The sequence below is a fragment of the Myripristis murdjan genome, chromosome 10 (genome assembly GCF_902150065.1).
Source record: "Myripristis murdjan chromosome 10, fMyrMur1.1, whole genome shotgun sequence".
NCBI lineage: Eukaryota > Metazoa > Chordata > Actinopteri > Holocentriformes > Holocentridae > Myripristis > Myripristis murdjan.
The window spans coordinates 18,928,281-18,939,186 of record NC_043989.1 but is presented as its reverse complement, the minus strand read 5'-3'; the positions used below and the strand labels follow the sequence as shown (position 1 = coordinate 18,939,186).

Sequence of the window (10,906 nt, the reverse complement as noted above, 5' to 3'; positions counted from 1 at the left end):
CAGTGGTGACTGTGCAAAGAAATGACTGCTGCAAAATGTTACTTTTATATTGTTGTCTTGATACAAAATACTGTGTTCACATTCATTTATGCTTTGTTAACAAAATAAAAAATAAAGTGATTTGCATAAACATGGTATACATATTGTGCGTGATAAAAAGACAGGAAGCTAACAGGTATACAAGATTGTCATTGTTTCAAACCACTAGTCTCAGGAAAACAAAGGAAAACATAACATTTAAAGTTATTGCACATATGATGATCTTAGGGTCAGGTAACAGAAAATCTCCAAATATCTTCAGGCAATAATAATGAGTATGTGCCAAGGAAATTCATTCGCTAGCTAGTTTCAATAAGCTGCTGCACAGATGGGCTTGTGAGTTGTGCTTAAAAATATGTTATCTGCTATTTCCTCCATTGCTGGCTCAAATAAAATTTTCTTTGAATAATCACTTAAATAGCTGTATCTAAACATAACTTTGGCTTGATAACTGTAAAGACGATAAAGCAGTTCATTGGCTATGGTCTTGATGGTCGTCACACACAGCCAGGCACAGAGGACAAGTTTTTGGCAGCTGCCCAGTTCAGTGAAATTCTGGAAATGTGTCTCCCTGGAATAACTGCACTTGCATGCAGTTAATATTAACAATGCCTGGTGGAGCAAGGGCAACGATGGCACCTCAAACCCCTTGGAAAATTTTAGCATTTAGATATAACAATGTAAAACATCTGATTCCCATTACTTAACCTGGGAAAATGAAATAAGTGTCATGTTAGCTGAATGCAATGTCAAAATCTGAGGCAGTTACAGTATAACTAAAAACTGCTCAGTAGGGTTTTGAAATTTTGGCTCATGTAAGGAAAGATGAGCAGTTTAAGCTTCTTTTTTCCCTCTTTTAAATAGAGGGGATGCACTAAGGGCATAATAAGGGACACCCTTGTGGTTCTGGATGGGTTCCATCCTCCATTTGTCTCAAGGCCTGTGTCAGTGTTTTCCTCTGGCTCTCCTCACAGCAATGTTCTGGATGTGCTGCCACAGCAGTGAGGGGTCTGACTCGTTATGTCTTATCAGAGACTCCAGCCCCTCTGCTTGGTCCAGGCTCTGCCAGTAATCCTGAGGCCATATTTGCAACCATCTGTGGACAGATATACAAGCAGATTAGGCTCATCACAGAGGCTATTTTAATGAGAAAGGCAATTTATCAGAACTGTGATTTCCTCTCCCCTCAGGACATTGTTAGGCCCCTAAAATTGTAAAACGTAGAGCAATTTGTTCTTGCTTTCACATTTGGCATGGTTAATATTTAAAAGACAAATTTACCCGTCATCTGCAGGAACATCTTCGATGTCTCCATATCCTGGTTTGGGTAGAGGGCACCCCATATGGGAGTTATTCGCCATCTTAGGTTGAGGGGCTGGATTCTGCTTTGGGGCTTTCCTGTAGGCCCGTTCCACTGCCAGTCGAGCATTCTCCTGATCACACACATAACACTCAAATCCATTGAGGTAGTTGGGCTTGCTCATATCATTAACCCCCCACTCGCGGGTGTTCAGTGCCTCCAGCAAACGAGTGTTGGTGATTTGGCTGGGCTTTTTAAACTCTAAATACTTTATATATTCATCATCATTCTCATCCAGAGATTTCAGGAAGCTGGCTAGATCTTTTGGTGAGGCAAAGTCGTCTATGACGATGACAGAGTGGTCGTTGGGCATCCAGTCTTTAACCACGAAGGAGCCTCGATAGACAGGCACACAACCCTGGTGCATGGGGCGCCACAACTTCTCTGTCATGTAATCTGGGCACAGGCCATTTTCCAGAGCCAGGTGAAACTTGTAGCGTGCCACAAAGCTCATGAAGTGGGCGTCTTCGCCGGTAGCAGTGGCTGTGTCCTCAAGGTGTTCAGGGAGAGGTTTGTTGTTCAAACATTTCCCATAAGAGTCCACCTAGAGAGACAATGATAGTGTGTGGAAATGGATAAGGATGGGGGCAGCCAGTGAGGAGACAGAGAAAGAAAGTAGTAATATGAGAATCAGATGCATTCTTAATGGACAACATTTTTTTTTTTTTTTTTTTTTTTTTAAATCAACCCTGATAATAAGATACTCCAACTATTAGCATTACTATCCTTGATGAAAATCACACTGTGGGCCACTGGATGTCACATGTGGAAGTAGGGCAGACATTCAGCAACTTTCAGTGCATTTGATGTAATGTATTTTGAGGAGGTGCAAAAATGGAGGAGATTGTTGAAATGGATCACTCAGAAATAAACGAATAAACAAAATCTTATGAATTTCACCTCTAATCGCCCATAGTTTGTAACACCAGGATAAAGTGTGTCCTAACTTCTCATCCTAAGAAAGCTGTGTTATTTGTACACACACCACACAACAGGCAGATAGAAAATGACAAAGAGTACAGTCTTCTACTAAATCTCTCTCTTTCAAATGTCAGGATGACATCAAAAGACAGTAAAGATTGAAAAATCATATGACATTATCACAACTTCATGAAATATAAAAAAGCCTAGGACCTAGGACTAAGAGGAGTTGTGCCAAACTGTCAAAACGTCTGGCAGCCCTGTATGTCTTGGTCTCTGGCTTGTCACAGTGATTTCACAGTCTGCCCTCTCACCTGCATTGTATTGCTTTGAGAATAACGTTATGGCTTGTGTTATTATTGTTACTCCTTATGAATTCTAATTGGGAAATTGCAGCTGAACTGATTTGCATTAAGTGACCCTGGAAACCAGATGCTAAACAGGAGAAAGCTGCAGTTGTCAGGTTTTTACACATGGTAGACATGGCACCGTATTGTACCTCGATGTACTTCATGAGCTCCTTGACGTATCTGTCTCTGTCTGAGGGAACATCGCAGTGGGACTGCATGTACAGGACAGGAGCCAGGCCCTCCCTCCTCCACTGATTCTTCTTCTCGAGGGACACGGCTACAGGTTGCAGCAAGTAGTCCAGAGACGGCAGCCACTGCAGAGTCAGAGGGTAGTCTGAGCCTCTGCGAAACGTGGCTGTGTAGTTGAACAGTCGGATTCCAGGCCCATGGGAAAGGATGTAGTTATTCATGGGTGATTCCTCATGGAACAGCGCCCAGGTCTGGTGACGGAGACGAGGGAGAGGCGCTTCATATGCCCGGAAGTCTGTCCCATAGAAAATGATGGATGCTGTCCGCTTGTACAGCTGGACCTTTAAAGATCACGCTCAGGTTATTATGTGAATAACTTGATAGAATAATCATTATTAATGTGTGCATGCATCTTGCCTTTGTCTAACAAGCTTTGCGAGGTTAGACAGGTTAGACAGGCTACCTTGCGGTTGCTTGTGACCAGGCAGGAGGAAGTGGCACAGTCAATGCGCTCCGTGTCACCAGGAAAATGAGGGAAAAGCCCGGCGCTCCACCACAGGAGGATAGGCAGCTCCTTGTTGCTACGGAAGTCATTGTTACCGGGGCCGCGGTATGAACTGATGGAGGCAAACTCCATGTCTGACAGTGCACTCTGGGGCTGGAAGGCTCCTCGGTCCCCTGCATCCAAGGGCTCCAGGGGTAGCTGAGCTTCAGGAAAGGAGGCAAAGGAGACCCAGACCCAGCACAGGAGGCCCAGCAGCCCCACACACATGCAAGGCACCAGCCTGCCCCCCACTGCCATCTGCAAAGAAAACGGAATAAAATGCACATCTCTTAGACAAGTATTACTCGGATATAACTATATCAGAGAGGCATAGGAATGGCCAATTAACTACATCTTATCTGGATGACTGACAGGGACCCCCAAACAATGTTAGAACATAAGCTTGATACCTTTTTATTTCTTTAGCCATTGATGACCATAATAACCAAATTGATGTTAGTGGGGCATTGCACTCACATTGCAGTAACAAAACCATTGCTCTCTGTCGCTGCATTTTCTTGTTTTCGCTAAAACACACTATTCATACTAAATCAGCAGTCCTGATCCAACAAATGCAGCACCCTCTGCAGCTGTGTGCCCCACTAATGGTTCAGGCAAACTCCCTGAACAAGGTGAGCAGAGCACAACGTCACACAGTTGACCTACTTTTGCTGCCTTGGTTAAGGCAAGGTGTCCGTGGGATTTTCTAAATACAAATTAACCATTATGTGAAACATACAACAGAAGAGTAAAACTCAAACATATTAGATTCTGAACAGTTTAGGTTATGTGACTTGGTGTGTTAAAGTGACAAGTCAGTGTTAAAATAACAGTCATTGTAATGTTGCTGTCAAAAATGAATGTTAATATGGTGACTGGTAGTGTCAATGGCATAACCAATCACTAACATTAACTATCATTAACACTGCTATGTATGTGTTGTAGTGACAGTTAATAAAATGTACATATTTAAAGATTAAAGTAAGCACAATGGTAGTAAATGAAATTAGGCTGATGATAAATTATATTACATAGGATAAGTTACATAATCTATGCCTTATGTACACTACAGAGTCAGGGCCCTCTTGAGGTTATGAAGCTGGAGAGCAGAGGAGACAGTGAGAGATGGTAAGGACAGCTTGGATGATGTGGAGGCGACAAGAGAAGGAAGGACCACAGGGCCAAGAGAGGGAAGAGCAAACACAGAGTCAGGATGCTGGAGAAGAGGCTATAGACAGCACGTTATGTGGAAAGCAACCACCATGTTTGCCCTATTATGTAATCTATACTTTATATTCACTTTTACTATACTGTGTATGCTTTTTATTTAGAAAGCTGATGCCGAATGAAGTCTCCTAAAATCTCAGGCGGGGTCCCTGCTGGCAAATAATGTTACAGACCCATGCACTCGTTCATACATACAGTAACACACCTTTCAACTGATGGTTTTCATTTAATTTCGCACAACTTCCCAAGAAAAGTTTAACGTCATTTCACCAACTCTTTGTAGAGCTGCTACTTACAAGTGTATTTTAACACTGTCTTTGCTGTGAAAGTCGATCCATAGCACTGTATGATTTTTCCATGGATTCTCCATTTTTTTTTTTTTTTTTTTTAAATTTCAGAACACGACTTGTAAACGGACTGACCAAAACTGTGGATGCTCTATTTCACGTTATTTGCGGGGCTACGAAACCAGCTAAATTCATCTTTCTTCACTGGACTGAGACACACATTTATGCAAACACACACACACACACACACACACACACACACACACACACACACACACACACACAATGGAAATCCTTACGAGCCACCACACTGGTCCCAACAATGTTTTCCTTTTTAAAACTAGTCAAACTTTCACAGAATTGATGCAGCTGGTTATGACAAATTTTCATTATATAAAACTGAATTCATCAGTAGCTTTCCCAAAGCCTGGAAAGCGTTCAAATATACAGACTTTTTCGTGTTTTCCTGACTGTGTGATCCCTGCAGCTTGATAGCCATGACCAACCTAACGAATCACAGCTAGCGGTATGTTGTCCTGGCGGCACTGGCAGAGAGTTACACTGTTTCTTACCATTGTCCGTGTAACAAGCACATGAAGTTTGTCACAATTCCTCAATCCCAGGGACGAACAATCATAGCTTCCCCCAGAAGAAATAAAACTTTGCCTGGAAGAGTAGTGCCAGCAGGATGCTCTCCGACGATAACAAACGGTAAAAGAGAGGAGAACGGCTGAATTCTTCTTCTACTTCTTCTTCTTCTTTCTGCAGCTTGCTTTCCTTCTTCTCCGTGCTCATCGGCGGACGGCAAATCAAACTAAAAGTGCATAGCGCCACCCTTTATATCGGCGTGTATTGCTGCAACGTTTCCATCAAAAATAAAATAAAATAAAATAAAATAAAATAAAATAAAATAAAATAAAATAAAATAAACAATATTTTCTACTTTAAAATAATTTAAACTTTTTTTTTTTTTTTTTTTTTTTTTTTTTTAAGTCGGATTTGTTTAGCCCCAAATTGCTGAGCTGGACTTTTCCCGTCAGTGTCAACGTTAAGCGGATGACCTCACTATGAGAACAGACTACAGATATCACCCTCTATTTAAAGTGTAATTGCATCTCAAACGCACTTTTTTGTTGTTATGATCACATTAATGGTCTGGCTTTAGGACCACGCAGCATTGGTCTGGGCTGCGCGGACGTGCGGAGTTCCTCGGCGGGCACGCGCACGGCAGTCAATCTCAGATGCGGGGGAGCTGGGCAAGCCACGCAACACCAATAATTTGGTACAGGATGAGTAAAGAGAATTTTTCATGCAATAGCAGGAGTCGTTTCTTTATGTGTTGCTTTACTCGGACGTGTGTTTTCGTCTGCTTAGAGCCAGTTTCTGTCTTGTTCTAGTCGCTTATTGACTAGTAAGTTGGTCCGTGCGAGGCTAGCGGTTAGCCGGGATGTCAACAAGCAGCCGCAACACACTAGCAAGCGGACACATACACACACACACACACACAGCCTGGCTAGCGACTTAGCTGGGCGGCTTGCTAAACCGCTACACAGTAGTTGTATTGGCTTGTTCATGAGGTGTAATTTTAGATTTAGTTGTTCGGCTAATTCAGTTTCTTCAAAGTTAAGCGCACACGCTCCGTGTTGACACAGTTTTGCCATGAAGCATCTGTCCATCAACACAGCAGTTTGATGAGGGCTGGCCAGACACGTTTGACAGCAAGCTGGTGCATGTTTCCTATTCAGCGCAGGCGCACTGGCTGTTACCCTGAGCCAGCTCGTGCTCCCCAGTTGTTGTCGGATGGGACTCCCACACCCTGTCTTATGTGTTTCACTGCACAAACCTAATGTCTGTTAGAATAGTGTGTGTGTGTGTGTGTGTGTGCACTAAGCTAAACTGGACTGACACTGCTGTTCAAGCTTTAGTAAGAATAACGCATGTCTAGAAAATCATAATGAGTCAGTATTATCTGGAAAACAACAGAGCTGGGGCCAGCTAGAAGTGGCTTGCATACTTCAACCCAGAGCCATAACTTGCAAACCAGTGAACAGCTCAACAGAGAGCCGGGGCAGAGTTCTCGGTCATTCACCCCTAGCAGTGTGTCCCTGAAACTAGTCAAGCATTACTCATCTGATGTGGCATTTTTTTCTGGTGGAAGTCAAGGTTTATTTGCAGTTGAAGACAGACACGGCTAGGGTAGCCTTTTCTCTGTGAATTTTATCTACTCTTAATCATCAGCTACATCGAGCCCACACACTGGTCTGGGAGCTTTGTTTTGTTTTTGTTTCTTTTTTTTTTTTATTTAATTTTTTTTTTTTTTTTCAGAAGTTAGTATTCTCCAGTTTCATTTGGGTAATAGATACAAATGTGACTTAGGTTTTCACTGTGTTGTCGTTGTCATGTTGGTAATATTGTCTTTTTGTGCTTTGTTCCTCAAGGTTAAATTGACCCTGGTCTGCCACCTGGTGTGGAGGCCTGGTCCTGGTGGCCTGCCGTAACCCAGTGAGGAAGCCTGGCTGGGTGGGAGGAAGCGTGATGAGTGGGAAGAGTCTGCTGCTTAAGGTGATCCTGCTGGGGGATGGCGGAGTGGGCAAGTCCTCCCTGATGAACCGCTACGTCACAGACCGCTTCGATTCCCAGTCCTTCCACACCATTGGCGTGGAGTTCCTCAACCGGGACCTGGAGGTGGACGGGCGCCTGGTCACCCTTCAGATCTGGGACACGGCCGGCCAGGAGCGCTTCAAATCCCTGCGCACGCCCTTCTACCGTGGTGCGGACTGCTGCCTCCTCACCTTCGCTGTGGACGACCTGCAGAGCTTCCAGAACCTGGGCTGCTGGAAGAAGGAGTTCATGTACTACTCGGACATTAAAGACCCTGAACGGTTCCCTTTCGTGGTGCTGGGAAATAAGGTGGACAAGGAGCAAAGGGAGGTGGGGGAGGATGAGGCGCGGGCCTGGTGTGAGGAGAACGGCTGCTGCCCCTACTTTGAGACCAGTGCTAAGGATGACACTAATGTCACGGCTGCGTTCGAGGCGGCTGTCAGGGAGGTTCTTGCTGCCGAGGACCAGATCGACCATGCCCTGTTGAGCAGCACAATCGATCTCCATGGCAACCGCAAAACCTCCCGCTCCTCTTGCTGCTGATTGGTTTGATGTGAATCCACCCCTGTTTAATGTCTCTGGCTCAGACTTGCCTGTAGCAGTTTTGAGAGCCAGTGAGGTTTTGTCTATGGTACTTGTAGGTACAAGCTACTGAGTACAGTATCCCTAAAGATGATGTGGTGAAGATACAGCTGCTGTAATGAGTGCTGTGTCACAGGTTCAGCTGGAATTCAAATGGTTGGCCGATGGCTCCAACCAAGGTACATTGTAATAGGCACACTCAGTATTTATAGTCATCTGCTTTCAGCAGTGTTGCACAAAAAAAGATCCCTTTATCCCTTTCACCCAGCTTAAGCTTTGTTTGCCTGTGCAGGGTTTTTTATTTTTCTTCTTCTTATTCTTCTTCTTTTTTTTTCAAATATCCCTCTATAGTAATTGTTTTAATTTGTCCCATATTAATCCAGCAGACTAAAGCATATTGTCCATGGTGCTCCACCCACTCTCCAAGAACAGTCTGCCTGTGGCACAGCAACATAGTCATCATACTGTAACTGCAACTCTCTGTATGCTGATTTTCTTGGGTTTCAGGGGTACTATGAATGCAGCATTGCTCTATTACATCGTCAGATGTCAGCAGTGGATGCATAGCTAACAGAGTACATGAATGCTGGTAGTCTCTGTATGTGATGCTGTTCCTGATTCAGTTACATTGTTCTTAGGAACTGATAACATCAGTATGACACCATACATGTATTGCAATACAGGGAAGATAAATGATTGCTGCACAGAAAGGGAAGATTACCATGTTTGTTTTCAAAAGGAATGAGACCGTGGGCTGTACTATTACAGCTCCATAAGCAAGGAGGTACAAGGTTTTCTGATTCATTTGACCAATATGTCTCTTACCACCCTACTGCAGCTTAGCCAGAGGTGTTGTTGGGTCTATGAGATTTACAGTTTCGAGTTATTATTTCCCCATGACTTATGTACAGGGGTCTGTTTACTGGGTAACGTTGAACATTTCTCAAAATTAAGAAATAATCGTATTGCTTTTGCTACTGTTGTTAATGAGCTGCTGTTTATTTTCCTGTGAAGCACATTTCCATCCACCAACATATTATTTTTGGCAGGTCCATTTTTTTTTTTATTGTTTTCTTGTATTTACTTAGGACTTCTGTGGTTGATAAGATGGTCATTGGAGTCTAATTACTTGATGAGTAGCAGCGGCTATGATAATAATAATGGTGATGATAATTATGGCACGTCTTTAATCCTGTCTCTCTGCCTTGCTGATTGCACTGGCAGGCCTTAACATTCCAGTCCTTGAGCTTTGCCTATATTCTGAAGGTCCTCTCTGCTTTACTGATACATTACACATGCCTTTTACTCTATCAGCTCGTTCTAGGTCTCAGCTGAATATGAATTAGCCTGAGCACAAGGATAGCAGTGTTACCTTTTTAAGGTGTGGATTGTGCATCACCTATTTTCAGTTTGTCGGTACAGTACTGAGCGAAACATACAGCTGAGTATTGTGAGAATATGTCTTTAGTGCTTGACTTTGTTCAGGTGAACGGTACTGTTATTTTATTGTTTTCACACGCAAGCTTCCTTAACATAGGTACATGTGTTTGACTTTTGTCCCTTATGTTTTATTGCTGTCGGCCAGAGGTCATGGTTGTTTGTCTGTATTTTTCAAGAAAAAAACATAGCTAATTTTGGATGCCTCAGACAGACTGTAACAGTGTATTTTTTCAGTATTTTAATAGATGCTTGAATAGTATTCGGTCATTCATGCACTCAAACCAAAACTGTTCAGTTAATATGGTAAAGTGTTCTCATTTGTTGCATGCACAAAGTCACTATGGAGAGGTTACATGTTCACATACCTTGATGTTCTGGTCATCTTGTATAATCTTTTAACCAGAGATAAGGTCGTTGGCTTTCAATTTGAAACTTCAGATTGCATCATATTTCAACATGTATGCAACTTAATGGTGACCAATACAAGAGCGTCATTGTGAAAGTTAAACAAATCTAAGCAAGTACTGTCAGATTCACTTTTAATAATGGTACTTTAATTTAATCTGCTGTCCATGCTACTACAAGAAAGTGTTAGGTGTGTTTTGAGTACAGGTACCTACAGTGTATGAGAGATCTATTAACTGTGAACCGAGTTGGGCATTTTAACAGAATAGAGCTGTTAGTCTACATTAATCCAAAGGGAAAATGAGGGCTCAAAGTTTGTCATTTATTTTATCAGTGTTAATTTTTTATGGGTTAAGCTGAGTAGTCTCCTTACTGTAACATCATTTTCTACCCTGTTAAGATAATGTATCCTTCCACAGCCTCACCCTGAATTTTAACACGATACCTGAGAATCAGTTAATCTCTATTATAAGCTAGTCTGGTGATAACCAATGTTGCTCTCATGATGCTGTCTTTTGTCACTGTAAACAAGTTTAATGTCAGATTTTTTTTTAAGTTTATGTTGCATTAATATTCAGGAATGTAAAACTACTTTCTTTGGGCTAAACATATTAATGGCTTATGTAAATTACAAAGGGTATTCATTTTATAATACCCTACAAAGTGACACTGAAGATGTATTTCACTCACCCCAGCCTTCACCCCATGATTGTGCTTTAAGCAGTGTGAAGTTAGGCTATGTATCCTAATTATGTTGTGGATCAGTATACACCATCCTGAAGTCCTCTTTTTGCACTATGGAGGATGAGACTGGCTGTGTCAACAGACTGGCATAGTTGTGAATACTGTCCAATCAGCGAAAATAAAACATGCGACATACCAAATGCAGAAATTGTCTTGACTTTCTGTCTTGGTTTTTGTGCTGATGCTTGTGAAACCCAGGGTTTCTTAAGGCCATGGA

At 42.5% G+C, this 10,906-nt stretch overlaps 2 protein-coding genes across 2 annotated transcripts; one reads left to right on the top strand and one right to left on the bottom strand.

Annotated features, from left to right (window-relative positions):
- Window positions 1-33: 33 nt before the first annotated feature.
- Window positions 34-5,710, bottom strand: pofut4 (protein O-fucosyltransferase 4). The gene is made up of 5 exons (XM_030061769.1): window positions 5,490-5,710; window positions 3,323-3,661; window positions 2,820-3,200; window positions 1,321-1,943; window positions 34-1,135 (listed from the first exon to the last, which is right to left on the bottom strand). The coding sequence occupies exons 1-5, from the start codon at window positions 5,490-5,492 to the stop codon at window positions 985-987; spliced, it is 1,497 nt and encodes a 498-aa protein (XP_029917629.1). The 5' UTR covers window positions 5,493-5,710; the 3' UTR covers window positions 34-984.
- Window positions 5,711-6,100: 390 nt separating this feature from the next.
- Window positions 6,101-10,837, top strand: rab9b (RAB9B, member RAS oncogene family). Its single transcript, XM_030062351.1, has 2 exons — window positions 6,101-6,199; window positions 7,356-10,837. The coding sequence occupies exon 2, from the start codon at window positions 7,453-7,455 to the stop codon at window positions 8,059-8,061; it is 609 nt and encodes a 202-aa protein (XP_029918211.1). The 5' UTR covers window positions 6,101-6,199; window positions 7,356-7,452; the 3' UTR covers window positions 8,062-10,837.
- The last annotated feature ends 69 nt before the right edge of the window (window positions 10,838-10,906 follow it).

Bases quoted from the DNA above. Each gene is read 5' to 3' on its own strand.
- pofut4 (XM_030061769.1), bottom strand. The intron at 3,201-3,322 runs GTAGCCTGTCTA...TGATCTTTAAAG, and splicing joins TGGTCACAAGCAACCGCAAG to GTCCAGCTGTACAAGCGGAC. The intron at 1,944-2,819 runs GTACAATACGGT...TTGTCTCTCTAG, and splicing joins AGCTCATGAAGTACATCGAG to GTGGACTCTTATGGGAAATG.
- rab9b (XM_030062351.1), top strand. From the start codon at position 7,453: ATGAGTGGGAAGAGTCTGCTGCTTAAGGTGATCCTGCTGGGGGATGGC.